Below are 25,633 nucleotides of genomic sequence, written 5' to 3'. Positions count from 1 at the left end.
AATCTGCTAAGTGCTACTAAAGAGCTCTCAACTAAGCTTCCGCAATGTGAATTGAGTAGGATCGTGATTTGACTCGTTCAAGAGTCCCGCAGCTGAACTTAACCTACTGAAGTTCCCATGTTCTACCAAAACAGCTGTGCTAGGTTTTTTGAAAAAACAGTTTGCAGCAAAGTTTATATTTCTGTATGTTTGTTTAAATGCTGACATTTGTTTCCCTTGCTTAATCCAAACAGGGGGAAAAATGCTTGATCTGCCTTGTGTCAGTGTGGCTGGAATACAAAATCTAAGGACTTTTGCTTGCATTCTCTCTCTCTTTTTAAAGTATTTGTGATTTATGGAATAATTAAGTCATCGGCTGTAGGATATCACACACTGTGACCTGGCTTGCATGTAGCTCTAAGCCAAACGATGGCTCAATGTGAAATCGTGAGTGTGCTGGTTCCAGAGGAGAGATCACGGCCACTACGTTCCTCCATTGTTTCTCCTGCTGTTGCCCTGCCATGAGCAAACCTTGGTTTGGCTGAACCTGCCATGTGAACCTGAGCTTGTGGGTTGTTGCACTCCAGATAAACCACAAGCTATATAACAGTGTCCACGGCTTGTGATTTGTCTGGAGAGGACAAACTGCAAACTTGGGTTTGGATGACACCCTGTGTAAAACTGTGGCTATTCTCAGCACCTGTCATCTCTTGTCTAGGAACCCTCACGCATTCTCACTAAGCCATGGTTTGGCTTAGTGATACATGTGAACTGGGCCATTCCTGCTTGATCATTAAACCATGGTTCACTACATTTGTGCCATTCCACAGTCCTGTACTAGTGTCACTCTGGCATAAAATGACAATCTATACTGTTACACTGCTAGGCTCTCTCACTGTTGTTTCGGAACACAAATTAAACAAATTGTGAAATATTTGTAAAGCACAGATAGGTTACTTTTCAATCACTGCAGCTTTGAAGCAGTAATTGTCTTATAGCTGAACCCATAAGTTATTATTTGAATAGAAAATAGAAAATCTGTTATCTCTTGAATGACCAGAGAGCTTCCCAAGTGAAAAAGGGGGAAAGCCAGAGGTGTTAGCTTCAAAAATTCTGCTGTGTAGCCATAAAACTCATCAATCCAGCACTTACTGTGGCCAAATTCAAGTGGTCTTTCCAGGCTTTCAGTATGATAACTCTGAAACTAGTACATTTCTACATGCATATCATCTGCAGAATATTTTCTAAACCTAAGCACTAGTCCAAATATATGACTGAAATACCATCCTAATATCTTGTTGAAGTGGTGTGTTTATAAATAGCTGACCAGGACCAGTTGCTGCCGAACAGTGTGGCTGGGTGCTTTTGAATCTGGTTTATGCTTTCAGTTTCAGCACTGGACCAAATATTAATATTCAGGTAATACAGAAACTAGCAGAATAATAAGGGTTGTCCCCCTTTTTTTAACTATTGTAGTTATATGGGCTTAAGAAGATAGATTTCTTTTCTTTCTACTTGATTTGACAGTGCATGGCATAGTGAACTGCGGGTGTAAAAGAATGACACTGGGTAAAGTGATTATGTTTTCTGTCAGACAACTGTTCTGTTTCTTTGACACATGATTAAGTGCAGTCATTTGGGGGATTCCTTTATTGTTACTGTCCTCATTATTTTGGTCTATAAAGCCCAGGATTGCATTTAATACTGATTTTATGTAACTTGCATGCTTTCTTAAATTGTCAGGGTATAGTTTGGGATCCTTAAAAGACAGTTTGCTAGTAAGAAGCCTCTATTTCTTTGTTTAAATGCTGTGTCTGAAGTGTTAAGTCTTGTATATTGAAAGCAGATGCTTCAGAAACGAATTTAAAGAATAATACTAGGCTAGATAGAACCAAAAGCACAACTTGTGAATATCACAATGTCTTCTTTGTTGTGAGATCTCTTGGTTCATAATTATTTTATCAGCTAGAATTGTTCTCAGATTAGCAAAAAGAACCCAGTGTTTCTCTCAGCATTAAGGAAATAACCAGATAATCGTGTCAATGAAGCAAGTTATTCCCCTCCAATCTTCATCAGAAATTAGTTTGATTTATAGCTGTGGTTTTTTTCCATAACATTCCTGTAATTGCAATGTATTAGAATAATTAGAATAATCCCTGTAATAATCCTCCAATTTTATCTTCTACAAATTATAAGAAGTTGAGAAGTCTTTATCCCAATGAAAACTGGATATTTTATTGCTTTAATAATTATGTTGTATGCTAGCATGTTTTGTATATAGTGACTTGGTTAGCCCATAAGTATAATGAATAGTATTCTTAGAAAATGTTTTTGTCAGAAACTAGTTTTTTTATATAAAGTACAATTGAAGTGATCTGATGAATGGGGCAACATCAAAGGACACTATTTAGAATTTGTTGTTTCAGACAAGACAGCTATGTTGTAGATCCATGTTTCGGCAGTCATACAGTTTCTGCTGTCTACAGCATTCTAGATTTTGTAGAGTACTTGGGGAGAACAACTGTTCTCATTTCTAGTGCTGCTGTAGCAAACGGAGGAAAGAATAGAAAACAACATTTGGCTGTGTTTGTCTAGTAACATAGAACATACATTTAATCCTGCATTAATTTAAAAATCTTCCTGGAATCGGGACTGGAATCTAAAACCTACTTGAGGCCTTTTTCTCTGAACATCAGTCCTTAAGCTTTAATTGCTAGGTTATTTTGGTACGAAAATAAAGAAAGGGGAATCTTTAAAAACCAGGAATTGCACAATGCACAAGGTGAATTGCTTTTCTGTGCAGATTACACAAGATGTTTCTTTGTCTTTTTGCTCTGGATCTTCATGCTCATAGAAATAAACTACAGCTTACTGCCTTGAAGTTTATACTTGCGCTGTGAATTTTCCTCTTATATATGGCGGCTTCAGTCAATTTTGATTATACAAAATTCTTCCTTTATATCGCTTCCTGGATACATGCTGCTGCTGTTTTAGGCTTGCTGTTTTAGGTTTGTTCAGAAGTAGAGATCATTATTAACTATGTGCTCTTTTTTTTTAAAGGTATAATATCATTGTATAATATATTTTCAGAAAAAAATAATATGAATAACTACACTGGGTAAAACCCGAAGTAGCAAGAGCAAATGTCTGCTTGTGTAATGGCACTTTTACATCTTCCTTCTCCCTCTACCTCCTGCTCCCAAATGTGTTCCGGAGGCGTTAGAGGACCTTCCAGAGCAAATATTGGAGGTGTGTCAGGGTGGAGGCAAGAGGGGGGGGGGAGAGAAAGTTCTATAGCAGAATTTGATTTCCATGAACACATGGGTGAAGATAACTGGATGTTGCCCTTTAACTTCCATAGCCCTTCCAGTGTTGACAGTTAGCAAAGTTTTTTTTTTATTGATAAGTTGGCAGTGCCACACAAAACCCTTATACCCATGGGCCTCCAGATGTGGTTGGACACCCAACTCCCATCAGCTCCAGACATCATGGCCCAATGGTCAGGGATGATGGGCGCTGGAGTCCAGCAACCTCAGGAGGATCACAGGTTTCCCACCCTTGCCCTACACCTCAATGCTCTTTTGGAAATCAGTAGTGGTTAAAACGACCTAACTTTAGCAGACTCAGCCTTGCATTATATAAAAAGTAGAATTAAGAAACATGTTTGTTACAGATGGTAGACCAAAATCACTTTTCTTCCAGAATACTGGGAAATAATGTCACACAGCAAAATCAGCTTGACAATTCGTTTTAATCTGAGTGTTTTAAGTTAGACAGGGCAAACCCAATAGGCTATATTGTTAGATGTTCTACGGCACTGGCAGTGGCTGGTTCTTAGTCAATTCAAAACAGAGCTACAGATAATTGCATTAATAAAACATTCACATCATCCTGTTTCCTTTTATTTAGGTTTTTCGTCCGTTCCTTGATGAAAATGGCAGCCAACAACGCAGTTTTGAACAGGCTGGAGCAGAAGGGCGCAGAAGCAGATCAAGTTATCGAATACCTTAAGCAGCAAGTGGCTCTTTTAAAGGAAAAAGCCAGTAAGGCATCAGTCTTTGACCTTATCATTTAAATGTGCTTTGTCATAAAACTTGCATGCAAAATCTGTGAGCAGAGTTGAGAATTTCTTACTGTGAATCTAGCCCAGTATGTAAACCCCAGAATTTAGGTTATACCTTCCCTGCAGCAAGCAATAAACGTGCTAAGTTTCCTATCATTTTAAAAAGCAAAGGAATTACCAGGTGTCAAAACAGTTTTGATACTTGGCAGGCCCCCAACCTTAATTATTGTCATGGCTGTAAAATGAACAACTCCTGAATTAACTTTTATACTTGATGGCACAAGGTCTTCTCAGGGAAGATACATATGGGAAAAGGTATGCCAGGCCATGTAGGGCTTTATGGACAATAATAAACACATTGAATTATATAGAGAAAATAATTGTCAGCCACTGCAAATGTCCATGCTGTTTTCAAGAACATCCTCTATATAGCGCATTCAGTAGTCTAAACTGGGAGGCCAGTACCTTTGTGATTTAACAAGGAATAGGAGCCAGTGCATAAAATTCAGTTAATAAAACATTTCTAGCAACTATTATCTTCTGGACATCCAGGTAGAGTGCCAGGACTAAAAGCATGCCAACGTTTTAAAGATGATGCCAGCACGTTGTAGCAACCCTGAAAATGGAGGATTTTTACAGTTCTGTGCATTGTGGCATGCTGGAATTGATCTTCTCCTGTTCCTTCCAAACAAACGTAAGATAGGTGTCCCAATCTTGAACTCATTTAAATAGTAGGTGCTGCAGAAATGTAGGAGATGGTGTGCACATTTGTAGTTCCCAACCACAAAATGGATTTGAAGTATAGCATGTATATTTTAATGCCTTCCAAAAGATGTGTGTATCTTGAAAATACTCACTCACTGGATATTTTCATACACAGTTCCTTCAATTTAATAATACGGTGAAGACACATGGTTCAAATCTGCTTGTTTCTAAAAGTGTTTGGGTAGTTTTTATTTATTCTGCTGGTTCCCATAGATTTTAATTTAAAAGTTTTAGAGTTGTGGTGTTAGTTTGAATTTTTGTATATTAGTGTGTAAACTGTCTTGAGAGCTCAGTTCAGGCCTATTAAATCAGATCTGTGTCCCTCTGGATTTTGTTGGACTATAATTCCTCTCATTCTTCAGTATGTTGGCTTGCACTGATGGGAGTTGGAATCCAACAGCATCTTGAGGGTCATTGGCCCCCATCCCTGTGTTAGATGAATAAAAATGTAATTCCTGTTCATGGGGAGAGGAGAGTTAAAATCCACAGGGTGCAGAAATATTAAGCCCTCTTTAAAGAGCAAGATAGCAAACTCTTGCTCATGTGTGTGATACCAGAAAAGGGCCAAGTCCAGTCCTTCTCAAGGTGCAGAGAATTCTGCTATAACTAGAGATGACTGTACTAAATGGTGGCATCCTCCTCTTGAAGAAAAAATATTGCGTGAGAGCTGTGTAAATGTAAGCCACCCGACTCTGAAGAATTTACAGTTTGCTTCTCTAGCATTGTTAAAAGCCCACCATATAAAACCGCCTTATAGAAATCAGATGACTGATCTATCTCTACGCTTGACTGAAAGAATCTCTCTAAGGTCTTGGTTATAGGCTATCCCACCCCTAAACCCATGATCCTTTAACAAGAGATTCTGGAGATGGACATACAACTTTATACATGTAGATCATGTGATTGATAACTAAGCTTTTAGCCCATGCTGTGATAGTGCTAATTAATAACTTTGTGCAGTTTATTGTGACTTTAATAACCCTTCAACAATTCATCTGCATGGATTCTTAATTGTCTACTTTCAGCATTGATTTGTCCAAGAGTTTGTTGTGATACCTATGAAATTATTTGACTAGGTCAAGATTAAAAAACCACAAAGCCCCAATCTGTGTTATATAATGATCTAGAGCCATAGCTGAAGCTCTTTAAGCATATTTTTACCTTTTGTTATGCTTATGTACTTGTGTACAAAGCTATTATATATTCCAGTGGTTTAAAGCAGGCTTTACTGACCTCTAGCACTCTATAATGATTTTTGGACTTCAACTCCCATCAGGCCCAGACATACCGCATGCTGCTTGGGGCTGATGGGATTTGGAGTCCAAAACATCTGGGGGGCACTAGAAGCTGACAAAGGCTGTGTTAACATTTGTGGACTATAGCACAAAGCAAAAAATAAGTGTCTGCCACCTTTTTGATCGTATTGTCTCCAGGTCCAGGGTTTTCAGCATATTGTTCAATGTGTCTGAACCAAAGCCTCCCATTAAAAAATAAAAATTCCAAAGGAGTCATTTTGGCCTAGAATCAACAGACAAATGTTCTGCTTATGAATATAAGAGCTCAAACTTTTCAACAGTTTCTGCATTGCCCTCAGGTAGTGCCTCTAGAGTTCATTTCACTATAGTTTACAGAGAAATGCTCTGTCATCTTCCTTCCACCCCTGCTTTCCTGATGTAGTTATAAGGAAGACTTTTAAACTAAAGAATAAACAGTTTGGCTATGCATTCCATTGTAATAGGCATACAATACAGTTCCAAATTGTATTCCCGCAAGAACCTTAGAGCAACAGCTCGTTTCTCAGAGCAGGTGCCAAGGAAAAGGGGAGCTGGGGGGGAGGCGCCCAATGTGATTAAAAAGTCCAATTCTGGCTATGCTGTGGAATTAATTGAAAAAATACCTAAGACTCAGCAGTAATAACAGATATTAGTGTGTCATTTTGACATTTGTGTGGGATGGTAAAATATCTTTAATAACTGAGAAAACTGAGGTGTTAAGTAGCTATATATGGGCATTCTGTGGAAAAGCAAGGGATAGAACTCACATCTCCTGCTCTCATTTCCAGAACCTTAATGGAAAAAACATCTTTCCTTTTAGTTGCTATGTTGAGACTTTCTCTGTTGTCACGACTTTCCCCCCTCGTTTGCTTTTTTTAAAAAAACCTGATAGTTTCCGATTTCCCCCCTACAACAGAATAAATCTGGAATTTGAGCACTGCAAGAAACTCCTAATGTGCTCTGTACTTCCGTATTTTTTTTGTCTTAATTTGATTATTGCCCTAGGGTTTGTTTTAATAGGAAAGGATTTAGAGGGGGGGAGCATAAAGAAGAGCACTAATGCACGAATTGTGATTCTTCTGTTTTTTGAAGTTTTAAGAATAAGCGGGTCTTAAGTCAACTTTAAACCCTTAAACCCTGAATTTCAGAGTTGTAAAATTAAGCTTTCCCTTTATGACAGTATTGTGTATGTGATTCCTAATGGAGAATTTGTCTCCTGTAGTCTTGCAGGCATCCCTGAGGGAAGAGAAGAAGCTTCGTGTAGAAAATGCTAAACTGAAGAAAGAAATTGATGTGCTGAAACAAGAATTGATCCAGGCTGAAATTCGGAATGGAGGTGACTGAAATGGGGTTGGGGGTTGGGAGAGCAATGTCGTCTTAGGCAAGTGTGGCTTCTTCATTCAGTCTGCAGAACATTCATTTCCCATACCAAGGGGAGAAATATTTGGGAGGCACTGAAGGGACAAAGTGTATTTTGGGGTGTAGAGGGATATTTACCCCATTCTTAGATTTATGAAGAAAAATATTGGTGGTAAGCTACTTGTCTGGGTAGTATTCACTACCTGTCTGACACCACCTATACATTTTGTTCTACTGCATCATAGCAAACCATAGTAACATTTCAGAAGGTGCATGCTACACCTTCTGAAATGTTACTCTACATGCCTTTAGGATCTGGAATGTTGTGAGAGGCAAAGTTGAGCCAGCAGACAAACTGGAGCATCAAGAATCAATCTTGGGTGCTCCTTTTCTCAAATACGCAAATTCTAAGCTGTTTTGGTTGAAAACTGGTGGCAGAGGGGGAAAAGGGATAAACTGGAATTTTATTTGTGTGTGCATGCAAAATACATACAACCCTTATAAGTGACATTTTCTTCTTAATTCTAAAGAATGAGGGGAGCTGTCCCAGGGGGGCAGGAGATGAAGAGGAAATCCTGTTGCACAAGCAGAAATCCGATTGCATGATATTGGAAGCCGTTATCCACATTTTGCTTCCTTCAAAATTGTGCATACAAAAATATTTTTTTCGAGCCTCTGAGTTTAAGTACATAGAAATCACCTAAGTTTGTAACTTACAAACTTAATTTCATGATTGCCATAGTGTACTATGAACTTTGTGTACTAGGGACTACGGCTACATGCAGCCAAATGAGATGATATCATCCAAAGGATAGGTGGTGTTATCACTTAAAGAGTGTGTGTGGTGCACTCTGCAAGTTAAAAACTTGTCTCATTGGAACGAATGGGTGGAGAAGAGAAATGTTTTAGCCCTGTCCAATCCTTGTTGTGTTAGGGGAACACTCAACTGTAAACCAGGTCAAAGGATACGTTAGTAACATTATACTAAATTTATGTACTATGTTAGTAATCTTATACTAATTTTATGATGTGCTTGTCCTCTAGCTTGGTATGAAACTATTGTCCAAAGCAATAACTTTAACCTATTGATTTTTATATTTCAATGTATTTCATCCCTATTGTTTCTAATCTATTTTAATCTGCTGACTAAAATGCCACATTTAGCTAAGGCTTACTTACTTGGAAGCAAGTCTCAGTTCAATCAGAATTTATTCTAATTAACGTGATTGACACAGTTAATTCTTGCTGGTATCAACAGTATGATTGCCTATTAATTCTCATGATACTTACCCATAAAAGCCAGAAGGATTAAATTTAATATGTGTAAGTGAACCCAGACATTTGGAGATGACAGAATCCCAATATTGAAATTTATCCCTGCATTTTATTACTACTAATATTTCACAAAACCTTTGAAACCTACAGAACTCTTATTTTTGATTAATGGATTGAATTTTAGCATTTTATACTTTTTATTAAATAAATGTATAATATTCCTGCATTAAATATATCTTGGCAATGTTTTGAATCTTTCTTTGTGTTTAATGTAGTGAAACAAGTCTCTCTGCCGCCCAGTGAAACACCTTCTGCAACAGCATCCTTTTCAGAAGAAGTCTCTCAGCCCGCCGCTGCTGCAGCGGCCCCATCTGGTCCTAAAGACCAAATTAAAGGAACAAATGAAGAAAAGAAGAAAAAGGACAAGACGGAAAAGAAAGGTGATTTTACATATGCTACTTGGAAGTGTTTGAAGTTCAGTTTCATTAATATACACCAAAAAGGAATGTTATCAATGTAGAAGTTTTTCAGGAAAATTATTCTGGACTAAGTTAGGCAAAGTGGTAAGTGAATGTCTGTGTAGCTTGTGTGAAATAAAAGCTCGGAAGTAACTAATGATTTCCATTTAAGAATGCTCCAAAATTTCCAAAGTAATTTAGTTTAATACAATATCCTTAGAAATGAAAAGAGAATTGTTAGAATTGGAGGAAACAAGTGGGGACACAAAACAAACCTGTTGTATGGTATCCCCACTTCTTGTTCAGTGCTCCAGCCATCTTGGAACAGGGGCCATATAGTCCGGGGTGGGTCAATAATAATAACAATAACAACAACAACAACAACAACAACAACAACAACAACAACAACAATAATATTATATTATTTATACCCCGCCCATCTGGCTGGGTTTGCCCGGCCACTCTGGGTGGCTCCCAACAGAATTAAAAGCACAACAAAACATCAAACATTAAAAACCTCCCTAAACAGGGTTGCCTTTAGGTGTCTTCTAAAAGTCAGATAGTTATGGGGTGGGCGCCACTACCGAGAAGGCCCTCTGCCTGGTTCCCTGCAACCTCACTTCTTGCAGGGAGGGAACTGCCAGAAGGCTCTCGGACAATGGGGGTGGAGACGCTCCTTCAGGTATACTGGGCTGAGGCCGTTTAAGGCTTTAAAGGTCAGTACCAACACTTTAAATTATACTCAGAGACATACTGGGAACCAATGTAGATCTTTCAGGATGGGTGTTATATGTTCTCAGTGGCCACTCCGGGGGGGGGGGCGGGCAGGGGGAATCAAGAGGAGGATGTCCTGAACCTAAGTGATTTATTGCCATGTAGGTGCAGTTGATCAAGAAGAGTTCCTGGTCAATGGGAATGGGGGGGGGGGAAATATATTTTCCAGCTTCCTTCTTCCTTGATCCTAATACTGTTCACTAAGTATAAACCCAAGCGGGCAAGATTCCTTTCACTGCCATCTCTTTCCCCTTTTTCACAACTGATACCCTTAACAATCTAGGGAGCGGTCTGTGGTTTTAACTGTCCTCAACATTCCACAGTCCTTGAAGAACAAGGACTACTGAGAACAAGTCCTTAGCAGACCAGTTGTGAAGGTTCTAGCCTACTTGCAGTAGATTGAAATTAATGGACCCAAGTTAGTTAGGTCCATTATGAATATTTGTTTTTTAAAGCTATATTTACAAGTTAATACATTTCTGTGATTCTAGGGATCCCATCAGGTATGCAGAAACTGTAACCTTATTTTTGGGTAGGTGCATTTTGCTTCTAAGCAAAACATTAAAGGAAATGGTACCATAATTCTATCTAGTTATCCATGTTTAAGGAAGCCTGTTGTCACACAGTTGTAATATTTTGGGTCTCTGTTTTGAAATCAAAGAATGTTAAAATGTACCGTGGGATTTCTTTTCAGACAGGGAAAAAGAAAACTTGCTTGAATTGCATTCCCGGGGATGTGTGTGGCTGTGTAATTAAATGGCTTCCGATTTTGTTTCAGCAGAAAAGAAGGAGAAAAAGCAGCAGTCAGCTGCGAATGATGACTCAAAGCCTTTAGATGTTTCCCGACTTGATTTTCGAATTGGTTGCATCACATCAGCAAAGAAACACCCAGATGCTGATACTCTGTACGTTGAGGAAGTTGACGTGGGAGAAACAAACCCTAGAACTGTTGTCAGTGGTCTAGTGAAACATGTTCCATTAGAAGAGGTACATAAAGAATTCCTTTGATACTTCTTTTTCTTTGCTAAATAAAGTTTATTTTAAATATCTAATTTTTTAAATAATAATTCAACATTTAGTTTTGGCACTTAAAGTTATGCAGCAGATGGATACTGAAATAATCTCAAGTTCACGAACTTATTACTTAAGAAACAAATTAAATAGAGGGGAGCCAAAACAAATCTAGCTTCTGCCAGCGTCAGAATCCGACTCCAGCAACAACCCAATGAACCTTGGTGGTCCTCTTCCTGCATGCAGCACACCTGGAGTAGCCAGTAATAACTTCTCAGTCTGCATCTTCCTGGCCAAGGGTGGGGGGCCTGTGGCCCTGCAGATGTTGCTAGACTACAGTTCCCATCATTCCTGATCATTGTGGCTATGGCTAATGGGAGTTTGAACCCAACATCTGCAGGACCGCAGGCTCTCCACCTCTGTTCTAGGCATATTTCAGTGGAATGTGCTCTTCTGCTCTTGTTGCCAAATATAGGATGCTGCAGCAAGTGGGTCAAGGTACGATGTCTCTTCGTCTTTAACCAAGTAGTAATGTCACTTGAGCTATTGCAGCCTGTCTGTCAAGCAGAGGATGCACTATGAATGCCTTTCATCCATGTGTAAGGCATAGCCATATTTCCCAGAAGCATATGCAGTTTTCTTCTCTTGGGATTTAAGAAGCCCCTAGCAGGGAGGAAATATGAAATAGTATTCTAGGCTGGATCTTTAGGCTGGATCTAGACACATCAGAGAAGTGATTCACTTAAATGCATTGTCAACTTCATACAGGGAAATCCCGTTGGCAAAAAACGGGACTCAACAGCGCCACCTGGGGTCATAGTGTTATAACCCCTATAAAGCGCTTTATCTTTGCGAATGTAGCTGAGTCCCTAATTCTGCTATTTCATAGCAAAACACACCTTCTAACGTTCTGGGTAATTTTGAGTAAATGTGTAATTTGAAATTATTTCTTGTAATACTGGTGGAGGAAACAAAAAAAATATTTTGAATGTAAACTTCTCTTCTTAACTTACGGCTGGAAAATGCTCAACTTTCACATATGCATCTGTTCTGTCCTTTGTCCATTTTGAAAGATGGAGACATACCTTGAAGGAAATCAGAAGCGCCCATGTACGCTATCACTTGAATGATAGAATCATAGAATTTTAGAGTTGGAAGGGTCATCTAGTCCAACCCCCTGCAATGCAGGAATCTCAAATAAGGCATTGATGGCAGATGGCCATCCAACCTTTGCTTAGGAACCTCCAAGGAAAGAGAGTCCACCACCTCGCAAGGGAGTCCATTCCACTGTTGAACAGCTCTTACCGTCAGAAAGTTCTTCCTGATGTTTAGTTGGTAACTCCTTTCTTGCAACTTGAATCCATTGTTTCAAGTCTTAATCTCCAGACTCATTAGGTAGGATCTGTGCAGCTACTTAGTAAAGGTAAAGGGACCCCTGACCATTACGTCCAGTCGCAGACGACTCTGGGGTTGCAGCACTCATCTCGCTTTATTGGCCAAGGGAGCTGGCGTACAGCTTCTGGGTCATGTGGCCAGCATGACTAAGCTGCTTCTGGCGAACCAGAGCAGTGCACTGAAATGCCATTTACCTTCCCACCGGAGCGGTACCAAGTTATCTACTTGCACTTTTTGGCGTGCTTTCAAACTGCTAGGTTGGCAGGAGCAAGGACCGAGCAACAGGAGCTCACCGTGTCGCGGGGATTCGAATCGCCGACCTTCTGATCGGCAAGCCCTAGGCTCTGTGGTTTAACCCACAGTGCCATCCGCATCAATACAGCTTCTTAAGGCATGCCTAAAGATTGAGGAGTGCAGTTCTTCTTCTTTGCCCTTTTTTGGCATTGTCCTCCTTTTCAGCCTCCCCCCCAAAGTTCAGGAATGTTTGAAACACTCACCTAAGTTTCAGAAGAGGTTTGCCATGAGCAAGGGTTGTAGCTCAGTAAACATGGGTGCAGAATTCCCCTAGACCTGCATAATTAGCCCCATGGATAGTTGTGTTTGCATAGAGCACTCATTAGGACCTACTGCTCACTTTTTCTCTTTCCTAGGAAATATAAAAAGGACATTCCACCCCCATAGTCAGCTCTGTGTGTGTTTTGGTAGTTATATTATACCAGCAATTGCAATAAAAATATGAGAGACTGTTTGTTGTTGGCTTCATCTGTGTCCCAATATGTTTTGAAGCATCCAGGGCATTGTGTTTTGCCTCTTACATAAAATACAGTGGAATCTCCACAACCCAGACAGCTTGAAGGACACCCACACTATACGGAACTGCAGTAAGGAAAACATCCTTTCTGGCTGAACATATTGAAATAAGCCAGATCCTGAATTTTAAGCAATATTTATCCAATATAATATTCAGGAAAGGAGAAGGAATTCTGTTCCTTGTTCTGACAGTTCCTGGCGTTCCAAACATCCATTTAGTACCTCAGTTTAAGACAGCTGGGACTGCCTTAAATTTATCCAACAGTTCATTGTAATCAATGAAATCCCAATGATTTTAAGGCAGACTGTTGCATATTTTAATACATAAGGTGGTTAGAAATGGGCTGCAGCTTCCAACCTAAACTTATTAATGTCTAATAACCATTTTTAGTCTCTTTCTCCTCAACTTGGCAAATGTATTAATTAAAAACTGCTGCTTAAATTACAATTTGTGTGGAAACACGAACATCGGTTTGTATGCCTGGTAGGTTTTTGAATATCATCAGTAACTTTATTGTCAAAGATCTTTTTTGATTTATGTCTATTAAAAGAACAACAATCTGTTTTCTTGACCAAGTTGTTAGTTGCAATGTTCACTAATGAGGCCTCATTGTTCTGCTTATTCATTGTAGTCTTCCCTAGTGGGGGGGGGGGAGGAAAAAGCCCAGAAGCATTTGTAGTTTTAAATAAACGAATTGCAGTGCACATTATGGACAACTGTTTTGATAAAATATGCTTCAAAAATGTCCTCCTGTCTTTGGATTAATTACATCCTGAATGGTAAACCACCTGGGCATGCTTTCTCTGATTAGTTTAGAAGGATGTTTTTACAAAAATTCCTTAAGTAACTGTTAAAAGTTGGAACCCAGGACCACAAAGAATGGAAAGTCAGTAAAACATTTTTTCAGCCATTATATCCAAGCACCAGGACACAATGTTGTCTTTATTGCACCCTCTTGTGTGTCTGTATTAGAAGACAGTTATCCTTAATTGTTTCCTGGCTTTTACTACTGAATTAGTCTTGAAAGAATGTTAATTGTTGCTAACATATTTGTATCTGCATACTTGGTGTTTTTGCGTGTTTTACTGTGCAGTTGCATGCATTAATTTTTTCCCCTTGCTTCCTCATTGTGAAAGAAATGCAGAGAAGCCTAGCTAAATTTCATTTTTGTTTTAACTTATGTCCCATGTACAGATGCAAAACCGGATGGCGATATTTCTCTGTAACCTGAAGCCGGTGAAAATGAGAGGAGTTTTGTCCCAAGCCATGCTGATGTGTGCTAGCACGCCAGAGAAGGTGGAGATTCTAATCCCTCCTAGTGGGGTTGTTCCTGGAGACAGAATTACATTTGAAGGTTTCCCTGGTAAGCAAAAGCATCTTGGAGATGGGTATATCAGCAGAAATTGCTGAGCAAATATATATATCAACATGTACAGAAACGACATTATCCAGTACTTTTATCATTAACGCTAATGAATGAAATAATTCTTCCCTGTGAGTGTAGCCCAGTGCATGCAAAATTTGCTGAAAATAATTTCGCTTTTTCTCAGCACCCACCTACACCCCACATGAAGGAACTTTGAAATGCATTTGTGAATTGTGTGTGAGGTTGTTGGTACTTGCAAAGAGGAGGGGGAGGAATATGTCACTATCAACTTGCAGAGACTGGTAGAACTTGTTAAGCAGTGTCTGACAAATGGATGGGTTTGCACAAGATAAACTTTATTTTTTTAAAAAGGGATAAAGCTGTCCTGTATTTGAAGGAACTAGACAGGCTGGGGAATACTTGAGAATTGCCCAGGAAGTTAGTGCTTTAATGAAGTACAAAATTTTCATATTGAAAAAGTATGAAAGAGCAGCACCAATTAGGAGGTGTAAATGATGGCGTAGAGAGTGTACCAGTGGTATATTTTTACTGAGAGATTGTAGGGAAAGAACTGGTGCATAGGAAAGAAAATGAAATGGTTCCAATAAAATGGTCTTGGTTCAGATAAAATGTTTAGAATAGAGAGTTGTATCCAACTCTTTTATTATTATTTTTTAGAAGACATCTGAGGGCAGTCTTGTTTAGTGAAGTTTTTAATGTTTAATGTTTTATCGTGTTTTTTATATTCTGTTGGGAGCCTCCCAGAGTGGCTGGGGAAAACCAGCCAGATGGGCAGGGTATAAATTATTATTATTATTATTATTATTATTATTATTATTTGATATGAGTGGACTTTCTCTTCCTCCTGTGTTCCTCCTGTGCCACTTACCCCCCTGTCTGCTCTGGAGAATCCCACAACTGTACAGACCAGATTTTTATTTTTATTTGGAGGAGGGCGCAGAGGGAAAAGGAGAGGAAGGGGAAATGCTGTTGCTGGGGCATAAATTTGTCCCACTTGTGCAAGAGCATGGTTTAGTGCAACCCAGGGCTAACTTTTCTTGGAATTCTAGTGACTTTACAACATGAGTTGATGGTCCATTGGTTGTAGATTTGTAACTGGTGAGTTTTGAGCCCATGCCTAAATGGTAATCCTGTGCCTGCCTGACGCTCTTTGGAAGTGAATTCTGCAGCACAGCTGCCACCACACTAAAAAGGCTCTTCCCTTGGTTGACATAAGACAAACTTCCAGAGCTTACAACATTACCAAAAGTGTCATTCCTGAGGATCTAAGAGGCTGGGCAAGGGTATATAATAAGGAGTTCTTGGAGGTAACCTGGTGCCAAGTTAGAGTTTATATGCCAAAAACAAGACCGGTACATAGGTGTCATGCAGTGTCAGTACAGCATTCTCCACCAGTTGCAACTTCTGGACCCAACCTTAAGAGAAGCAACACATAGATTGCATTGCCATAATCTTAACCTAGAAGCTACTTTATTTTCTAGAAAAGGCAACATATATTTTTTTTTCTCATCAAGATTTGGAGAAAAGAGAGAACAACACAGCCCGTATATTATCCAAGAGCAATCAAATTGGCTGTTTCCCATTGATCTGGCAATATAATATGATAGGCTTAATACCACAAACATAAAATCAAAGAAGTCATTGCCCAACGGACTCTGCAGTCAATAACAAACCAGCTTTTCAGTTGAAGCCGAAATTGTGTTGCCAAAAAACACATCTTGTCAAACATTCTGTATCCCTGCAATGAACGGCCATATGCCTCCCAGCGGAATTGGCTTAATGGATATGTGTGTCCGCTGTTTGTCCACATTAGATGATGATTAGATTAGATTTGCACTGCTTCTAAATGTAGACATTCCATGTGTGGCTCTGCTCTGACATTTATTGAACTGATGAGAGCATATGCCTTTAGATGTTGTCAAATGGCTTAAAATGCAGGTTCATGGTTGCAATAAATATTTTTTTATTAGCAAGGGCTATAGTGGCTTCTAGGACAGTTAACAACCGCACTAAAAGTACTGTTTATGCATAATTGCAAAGTGTGCACACTGCCCATTTAGCTATCAGAATTGAAAAGAGTGATAGATTATACCAAATTACATCACTGCTTTTAAAATAAAAATGTCTGGGGGAAGAAAAACTGCAGTTAATGTTTCTTTTCCCTAGGGCCTATTATCCCTAAATGTCAACCAAACAAATGTTTTCATTCCCAGAGGTTAAATTCTAAAATTCTACAGACACGGTTTTTTGTTTGCTTGCATGAAATTAGATTTATGTGTGGAAATCACATGATTATAACCCCACCATATTATAGTTTCTTGGGCGTTCCTCCTTTCAAGTTGTGTGTGTGTGTGTGTGTGTGTGTGTGTGAGAGAGAGAGAGAGAGAGAGAGAGAGAGAGAGAGAGAGTTTACTAAACATGTAAACAGTATTTGATTGATGAATTGTTCTTTTACAAGTCCTTTTAAAGTTTCCAGTATGATGTTTATTTTTTAAAGGAGAGAAGTGTCATCAGTCATAGTTTAATTTATTTTCTAGCTAGTTCTGATAAATTAAGAGTTGTTGTCTGTTATTTCTAAACAAAACAGGGGCATGATCCATAAATATATGCCTTTTTAAAGTGTCAGTGGAAACATTTTTCTGCTTTGACCTGCATATCAAACTATAGCATAAACCAGGCCCTCCAGATGTTTTGGACTACAAGTCCCATCATCCCTGACCACTGGTCCTGTTAGCTAGGGATCATGGGGGTTGTAGGCCAAAACATCTGGAGGGCCGCAGGTTGGGGAAGCCTGGCATAAACCATAGTAGTACTTCTGAAAGACCATCATTTCATGTATTCTTGTGAGTTGACTGTCTTCTTAATCCTAACATCATTTCCTTCTCTCACACTTGCCTAAATGCTTGTAAATGATTCTGTTAAAAGCTTACTGCTCATCTATTTCCGTTTAGAACTTTGTATTAGGAAAGCAAAGGAATGTTCAATTGCCATCACCCCCCCCAAAAAAGCAAAACAAAAAACATGCCCCGACAAGTGTTCTAAATCATTGTTAAATGTGAGTTTTATTTTAATGTGCTTTTGTCCTTATTAAAAATGACCCCATTACACTTTGAGAAAAGCACTTGAAGCTCCAGTTGTTGTTTCCTTTTGGGGATGCTTAGGGTCCAGTTGTAATTGGATATGGCTTTATTGTGGGTTGTAGTTTATTTTTAACTGGATTTTATTGTTGCATCTTATTGATTTATAGTCTGCTTTTGACAAAGTACTTCACCAAAGACCTCTGTGTAAACTTTGCAGTCATATAAGAAGAGCAGAGGTCCTCTTTTGGATCAGGAATTGGTCAAGTTGCAGGAAGCAGGGAGTAAGAATAAATGAACAGTTCTCCGAATGGAGAAATATAGAAAGTGGAGCCCCGCCCCCAAGGAATGGTATTGGGACCTGCGCTTTTTAGCTTGTTCATAAAAGATCTAGAACTGGGGGTGAGCCAATGATGAGAAGGAACCCCCCCACCTATGCAAGGGTTTGGGTCCAGGGGCCTGTTTGCTGTCAGAGACCTTGCACTGCCTTCCCCAAGCCCAGTAAGCGAGGAAAAAGCTCGCTGGAAGCATGGGTGGGGAAACGATAAGTAAATGGAAAGCTGAGAGTGGGTGGTGGTTCTCCCTGTTATTGATGTTTAGTCATGCCCGACTCTTCGTGACCCCATGGACCAGAGCACGCCAGGCACTCCTGTCTTCCACTGCCTCCCGCAGCTTGGTCAAACTCATGCTGGTAGCTTCGAGAACACTGTCCAACCATCTCATTCCTCTGTCGTCCCCTTCTCCTTGTGCCCTCCATCTTTCCCAGCATCAGGGTCTTTTCCAGGGAGTCTTCTCTTCTCATGAGGTGGCCAAAGTATTGGAGCCTCAGCTTCACAATCTGTCCTTCCAGTGAGCACTCAGGGCTGATTTCCTTCAGAATGGATACGTTTGATCTTCCAGTCCATGGGACTCTCAAGAGTCTCCTCCAGCACCATAATTCAAAAGCATCAATTCTTCGACGATCAGCCTTCTTTATGGTCCAGCTCTCACTTCCATACATCACTCCTGGGTCAGTTCTCCCTGACTCTACATTTATTTATTCCCCCCCCCCTCACACCAATATAAGGTGATCGCGTAAGTAAAGCAAGCACAAGTTGCAGGCTTACTGTACTAAATTGTTCAGGGTCATTAAAACGAATAGGTTCTGAAGAGCTCCAGAAGGACCTCTCCAAACCGAGTGCATGGGCAATAAAATGGCAAATTAAGCGAAGTGAAGCAAGTGTCAAGTGATGCACATTGAGGCAAAAACATCTTAGTTTTACATATATTCTCATGGGCTGTGAACAAACCCAGGAACCTTGAGGTCACAGTAGACAGCTGGATGGAGATATTGACCCAGCATGCGGCAGCTTTGAAAAAGGCGAATTCCCTGCTTCAGATCATTAAGAGAAGAATTGAATATGCCTCTGGATACCAGTTGCTGGAAATTGCAGGCGGGCAGAGTGCTCAGGTCCTGCTTTGTGGGCTTCCCAACCAAGATAACAGGATGCTGAACTAGATGGGTCATTGGCCTGATTCTGCAGTCCCATCTTACTTTCTCAAGGAAAGGAGAGTTGGAGTAAACTCTCCCCCCCCATATAAATTGATTATGAAAGAGTCTCGTCTTTCCCCACCCCAATTCGTATTACATACATGATTCAAAGGTTGCACTGAGGAACTAGCCAGTGTTGCGTGAGAGAAGACTTTGTGAACTTTACCACTGCTTCCTTTCTGATAGGAAACCAGAGATAACTCAGGAGTTTTAATAGTTCCAAGTGAAGGATTTATAACCCATTTTAAGTAAGTTCCGTCTTCTGAGGCTATATATCTTAGCTGCAGAATAAAACAGTGCTCCCTAAAGCACCAAAGGAAAAGAGCTGCTCACAAATCTGGTAGCTGCAAAATAAAGGCAGTATATTCTCTGAGAATATGCTGTACCGAATAGTGCAAGAGTCTCATTCTGACACCACAGCATGTTTTTATTTTGTATTAATTCTCTTGATACTGTGGTATAGGGTAAATAAATATATGAATGGGGGGAGGGTCTCTAAAGGAAGATGACTAATTTGCAAAAAAATGAAAAAGAAAAAAAGGCAAAGGTGTTGGAGAAAAGATGAATGATACAGAACTGTTAGAGCTGGCTCACTTTTTTAATTGAACCAACCAGCTTCAAGAGAGTGTCCCAACTTGATTTCTTCTTTTATTAGTAGATTTATATTGTGCTTTTTGATTGAAGCCCACAGAGCAACTCACATCATGAATATAATGCAAGGCATACATTAAAAGCCAGATACTTAAAATAAAGCAAGACAAACCCAGCTGGAGCAGGTGCCTGATGTGGTCTTTGCCTGCTTCCATCCCTCTCTCCCTCTCCTCTTAATTCCCACCTAGCAATTGGTCTTAGTTATCTTGAAGAGGGAAAGGGGGCATCAACTGCAAAAGCAACTTTGATGTCCAAAGCAAGGAAGTGCAGTTTATATTTTTGAACTGCACATTGGATCGCTTTCTCTTTTTAACCGTTGGTGTATACCATGGCTCCTCGCTGGCGATTGGAACATACTTTTATTTACATAATAACCCAGGACATCTGGAAAGTTTGAGTAAGGACACAGCGCATGCTGTAAAATTCCTTCTGAAACCACAACCTGCTGGTTTAGCCATTAGTGGCTTGCGCTGCTGAAGCTTAAACGTGATCCAGGGCCTGTGAAGCCCTGTTGTTAATTCCCAGTGAATTTGGGTCCAGCCACTTGCTTTTACCAGAGGAGCAGAAATACTCAAGTGTAGCGCTCTGCTGTGCCACACGGCAGCCTAGAAGAAGTTCTCCCATGAAGTTTGCACTGACATACTTGCGCATGTCATTTGCTTGCATTCATGCAAAGACAGGAGCTGTGCGCACAATCTCTGGATTTAGTTTGGGAGCTCATTGTCTTTTTTTAAAAAAAAATTATTTGGTTTTTCAAATTAACATTTTACAAAGATATATCGAACATAAATAATAAAAACAAGGTTCCAAGAAATCTCCTGGACTTCCATCCTCTTCTTTGTGGGTCCTATTATTAATCATTTCCTCCTGCATCATATGATGATCCAAATCTTTTACATCTCCATTGTGTCCAGAATTCACCCTTAAACTACAAGTGATATTCCAATCCCACTAACGAGTTTAACTGTTTACAATGGTCTTTTAAGATAAGTTATATATTTTCCCCATTTCTTATTAAAATGTTGGTCTTCCTGATTTCTGATTCTTCTGGTCATTTTAGCCATTTCGGAATAGTCTATCAACTTCATCTGCCATTCTTCTCTGGTAGGAACTTTATCTTCTTTCCATCTCTGGGCCAATAACATCCGTGCAGCTGTGGTCGCATACATAAATAGTCTTTTCTGCTCCCTTGGGATTTCGGCACCTAGGAGCTCATTGTCTTTTAAGGTCATTTGCCCCAAGAAATTGATGTGTGGATGCCTCTTGGAGGCAGTAATGAGTCATATGAGTCGTCACTGCTTTCACAGGTTTCGAATTCTGATCACATAGGGCCTCTCTGAAAAAGCACATTCAAAAATACTATCTTGTTCATCTTCCTTTAACATGAACAGGATAGTTTACTCAACAGAGCAAATTTTAAAATTCTAGTTAAATACGAACTTACTGTCGCTTTATTTAATACTCAGTTTAGACTGGGGGTGGGAAATGTGTCTATAGAGATTGCTGGATTGCAACTCCCATCATCCTTGACCATTGACCATGTTTGCTGGATCTGAAGGGAGTCGGAAGTCCCGACGACATCTGAAAAGGGGCCACAGATTCCCCATCTCTGGTTTGGACTTTTTCACTTGGAAGCATGTACACGTTAATGGCTTGAAACCCAGTGAACTCATCCACCCTGTTGCATTTCAAGTTGCATTCTTACATTGCTGCACATACCAGAGATTGGGCAGGGATGTCTTCAACCTACGCCCATTGACATTTTAGTGTATCTTTCATCTTTGTTGGAAGCCGCCCAGAGTGGCTGGGGAAACCCAGCCAGATGGGCGGGTACAAATAATAAATTATTATTATTATTATTATTGTCTGATTCATTTGCATGCACAACGGCTGCCTGAAATGTACACATCTCAACTTAACTGCAGCTTCCGTTTTCAAATCAGGTGGAAACTTCTTTGATGGAAAGCCCATCAAACGGGAGTATTTCTTGAGAAGCTACAGGATACCTGTGGATTGTGGCGAACATTGTGTACTCTGCTCCAAACACTAGCAGTGGGAGCCCACTGGACCCAGAATAAGCATTAATGTTTACACTACCTTAGTGTACTGTAACAATTCTGAAGAGAGGCTTTTCTGGGTCTCAGGTTCCTCACTTACTGGAGGAAAATATCTCTTTACTTACCTTTGGGCCTTTCACTCAAGCATCCCATGCCTGTTCTGTTCCAACTTCTGGTATGTTTTCAGTGCTTGGACGAGCCAGCGCAGCAGAGCAGTATAATGCCTGTCAGTTAGCTTTTCTGCAAATTTAAAGAAAGCTAACTGCTCTCCCCAAAGAGTAGGAATCATGAGTTTTCTCCCATCTTATTTTTAGCTGTCCTTCACAGTGGTTGTTTCTCTTGCAAGAAGGGGATGCAGAGGGGAGGTTTACTGTGGAACGCACAACACAGTGCTCTGGTAATGTTTAAAAGTGGTGCCTGTGCTAATCTAATACAAGCCCACCACAGATCCCAGGGGAGCTTGCCTGGGTATTCCAAAGCAAGTTTTAATAAGATCCAGAAGGTGTTTGTGTAATAAAAGCCAGATTTTAATTTATTCTTGAAAACTAAATTTGCTTTTATAATGTTTGCATTTGAAAAGGATTGACTTTACCTTTGGGGTGATATAATTTTTGCTTTGCATAGAATTCCCCCCCCCCCCAAAGTATCTAGCTCTCTCCAAAAGCTGGGAGGGAGGGCAGGCAATGATTTGTTTGTTTGTTTGTTTGTTTGTTTGTTTGTTTACTATGGGGCAGATCATCTTAACTATCCTCTAGGGCAGGGCCGGCTAACCTGTGGTCCTCCCGATGTTTGACAACCCCCATAATCACTGACCATTGGGCATGCTAGCTGGGGCTAACGGGTGTCAGAACCAGCAGCATCTGGAGGACCACAGGTTAGCCACCCTGTTCTGGGTGCTTTATTGTTACTCTAAAAGGTGAACTGTTTCTCTATAAATTACTCGCTGCCTATGGCCGATGCACTGAAGCTTCTCTTCGTCACAAGCCGATCTGTTTAACAGAGTTGTAGCGGGTTAATCATAATTAACTCTATGGCTGTTGCTAAGGTGGAAAGCTGATCCCCAGCCATCTGGTAGTATAATTGGGTTGCACCAAACTCCAGCAAGCTCCACGAGGAAATGCTGTGGCCATTTCTGCGCTCAGCTTCTCCGACATATAAACCTGATGTACTATTAATACATTTGTGGCCAAAATTAATCAAAGGTGGCTTATGGGGCAGTTGCACCTGTAAGCATCTAGTATGCTCAGGATGAAATCAGTTAGTGGTGGTTGTTTTTCGGTTCCCTTTCAATAGTTAACACAGAGTTTGAATGGAAGCAAAGAGTTTCTGTCCCTACCACACCCCTTATTGCCACAAAGGAGTAGATACAGCTGTCGCTAAACGATAAGGCATTTGGATATTTCCAAGCACCCAGAAATATCATAAATTGATAGTTGCCTCTGGTTTGAGCCCATTTCCAATCCCCTTAATTGTAAGTCAATCTTCAGTATGAGATTATGAAATAAAAGCAGATTGGAGGGGGGATTACCGTATTTTTCCATCTATAAAACACCCCCATGTATAAGACACCCCCTGTTTTGGGGGACTCACATTTAAGAAAATGGGGGGAGATACTATCTGTGTATAAGACGCCCCCCTAATTTTTGACATTATTTTTTAGGGAAAAAACCTAGTCTTATACACAGAAAAATACGGTAATTTAAGAAATGTCATGGACAGGGATCCAGATAAGTAAGCAACTAGCTCTGTGCTCCCCAGGGAGCTTTGGGCATGTGTTTATTGAGTAGCAGCCCTCTCATGACACAAGGCAAAATCCATATTTGAAAATGGGAGGGGGGGGCTTTAAAGGTTTGTGAGAAGCAAAGAAGGAAAAGGCAGAAATCCCCCTTGGCTTGCTCCAAGCCCTTACACATGTCTAAAGTAGCTCTTCTAATTTACAGGTGAAAGGGAGGATGTAAAGTAAGTTGACTACTAGGTCAAGGCATCTTTTGGGCAGGATTTACACTGTTGTTTTATTTTTTTCTGCTCAGAGGGGCCAGTGTGGTGAGGGGTGGTGAGGATGTGCCAGTGCCCCAGATGAAAATCTATTACTATGAACAATGTTCCAGTTCCTATCTGAGAATTGGTCACCAGTAAATTCTGCAACTTGCTTTTGCTGCCTTTTAAATAGTCTTGGGTGCTTTCTGCCTTGTGGGCTTGAGTTTTGAAAGGCTTCATCAAAAGGAATGGGCAGCCAAAATACAAAGTCCATTCAGCCCATACTAGGATGTTAAATAAGGCTCCTAGTTGGTAGAAAGGCTGATAATGAAAATTATTGTTATTGAGGCTCACCATTGTTACAGTTTGTTGCACTTACTAGAAGGAATTGTACAAAAGAGGATAAGATATCCCAGGCCATTCTGGCTGGACAATTTGAATCCTTGTTTTATCAGCATTAAATTATGAACTGAAACCCGCTTGTTCTTACAAGAAGGAATAAATAATACATTTTGCACATTTTCTTTCCATTGTTGGTATGCATACATCATTCAGGACTCTACAGGGTTAGTCCCAGGCTTCACCTTCTATGAACAGAAGGGTTTTGATCTAGAGGAGCAATGACAGTGGTGTTTGGGCATGGGTGGGTGTGACTTTTTATGATTTCCCACGTCCCCTGCAGCCCCCAGCATATAATCTTCCACACTGTCCTGGAAGGCCCCCTAAATTTGTCTAAACTGTGTGGAAACGGTACTGAGGGCTGCAGGAAAAAGTGAGTTGTCAAAAGTCACCTCTTTATGCCATCAGATCCTATGGGCAGAGTCTTCCCCAAAGTTGCACACCCTATCTGTTCTTTCTCTATCTCTATTTTTCCTTCGCGTGCAGCTGGTTTTATGATGTATCTTGGTTTGCTTTCTTTAGTCTACTTGTGAATTCCATTGAAGTTTTTAGTTATTATTTTTATTTAAGAATAGGTTGGTGTCCTTTGACGTTGGTCCTAGTATTGTATACCTGATTTTGCAATACAGCAGCTCCATGAGCTTTCTGAAACCAAGAATTCTTTCAGCAAGCACGTGTACCTAGCGAATGTATTAATGTGGACACTAATTGCTGTATGAATCTTGCACTAGGGGAATAAGGAGTAAAGCATTACTGCTGCTCGGAATGGCCTCTCAAGTTTGTGATGGGAAGCAGAACACCTAGCTCACTTAAATAGTTTTGATGATCTTACTCTTGGGCTTTGTATTATTCCACTATTGTGACTCCCTTAACCATTCACAGCAGTTTCAAAAAGCAGTAGGAAAAGAGCATTAGACTTACTTTCCCTAGCTCCAGCTTTCCACAGAATTGGTAATCCTTGTCTGCTTCCTTGTTTTGAACATGTTTGCGTGGTTAAAAATAATAATAATTAGTGGAGTTAAAATATTTTGTTTGTCTTTGCATTCCAGTTCCTCTCAGAGAGCTGCTTCATATCTAATCTACTTGTGGATAGCTATTGGAACAAATGTTAAGCATTGCTATTAATAACCAGAGTCTGCTTCTAACCAGAATTTGAAGTCATGACTTTATAACTGGTTTCATATTCGGGTTAGAAGCAAACCATGGTGAGTGTTAAGTGTGGCTAATAGTAATGATGCAGGCTAACCATGGTGCAGGGTGAAAGGAGTTGGCATGTGGGAGGGAAGATGGATGAGGGAGGGGAGTTTGCAATTTCATGGCACACTTGCCTTAACCTTTGGTTTAAAATAAAGGTTCTTATGACTGTGGCAGCCAAGAGTTCTTCCTTTTA

At 40.1% G+C, this 25,633-nt stretch overlaps 1 protein-coding gene across 10 annotated transcripts in view; it reads left to right on the top strand.

Moving 5' to 3' along the window:
- Positions 1-25,633, top strand: part of AIMP1 (aminoacyl tRNA synthetase complex interacting multifunctional protein 1) — a 36,110-nt gene that overhangs the window by 10,025 nt on the left and 452 nt on the right. For 4 of the 10 annotated variants that reach the window (XM_083571713.1, XM_083571710.1, XM_083571705.1 and 1 more), the window contains 5 exons: positions 3,889-4,022; positions 7,304-7,417; positions 8,991-9,155; positions 10,729-10,934; positions 14,359-14,527. In XM_083571713.1, the coding sequence (XP_083427839.1) occupies positions 3,889-4,022; positions 7,304-7,417; positions 8,991-9,155; positions 10,729-10,934; positions 14,359-14,527 (788 nt within the window). Of the gene's footprint in view, positions 1-1,304; positions 1,399-3,888; positions 4,023-7,303; positions 7,418-8,990; positions 9,156-10,725; positions 10,935-14,358; positions 14,528-25,633 lie in introns of those variants that run through there. The other 6 variants (XM_083571711.1, XM_083571709.1, XM_083571712.1 and 3 more) reach the window with 3 other exon arrangements.

The sequence above is a fragment of the Podarcis filfolensis genome (genome assembly GCF_964270895.1).
Source record: "Podarcis filfolensis genome assembly, chromosome: 9".
Lineage (NCBI taxonomy): Eukaryota > Metazoa > Chordata > Lepidosauria > Squamata > Lacertidae > Podarcis > Podarcis filfolensis.
This window is presented reverse-complemented; position numbering and strand designations above follow the sequence as displayed.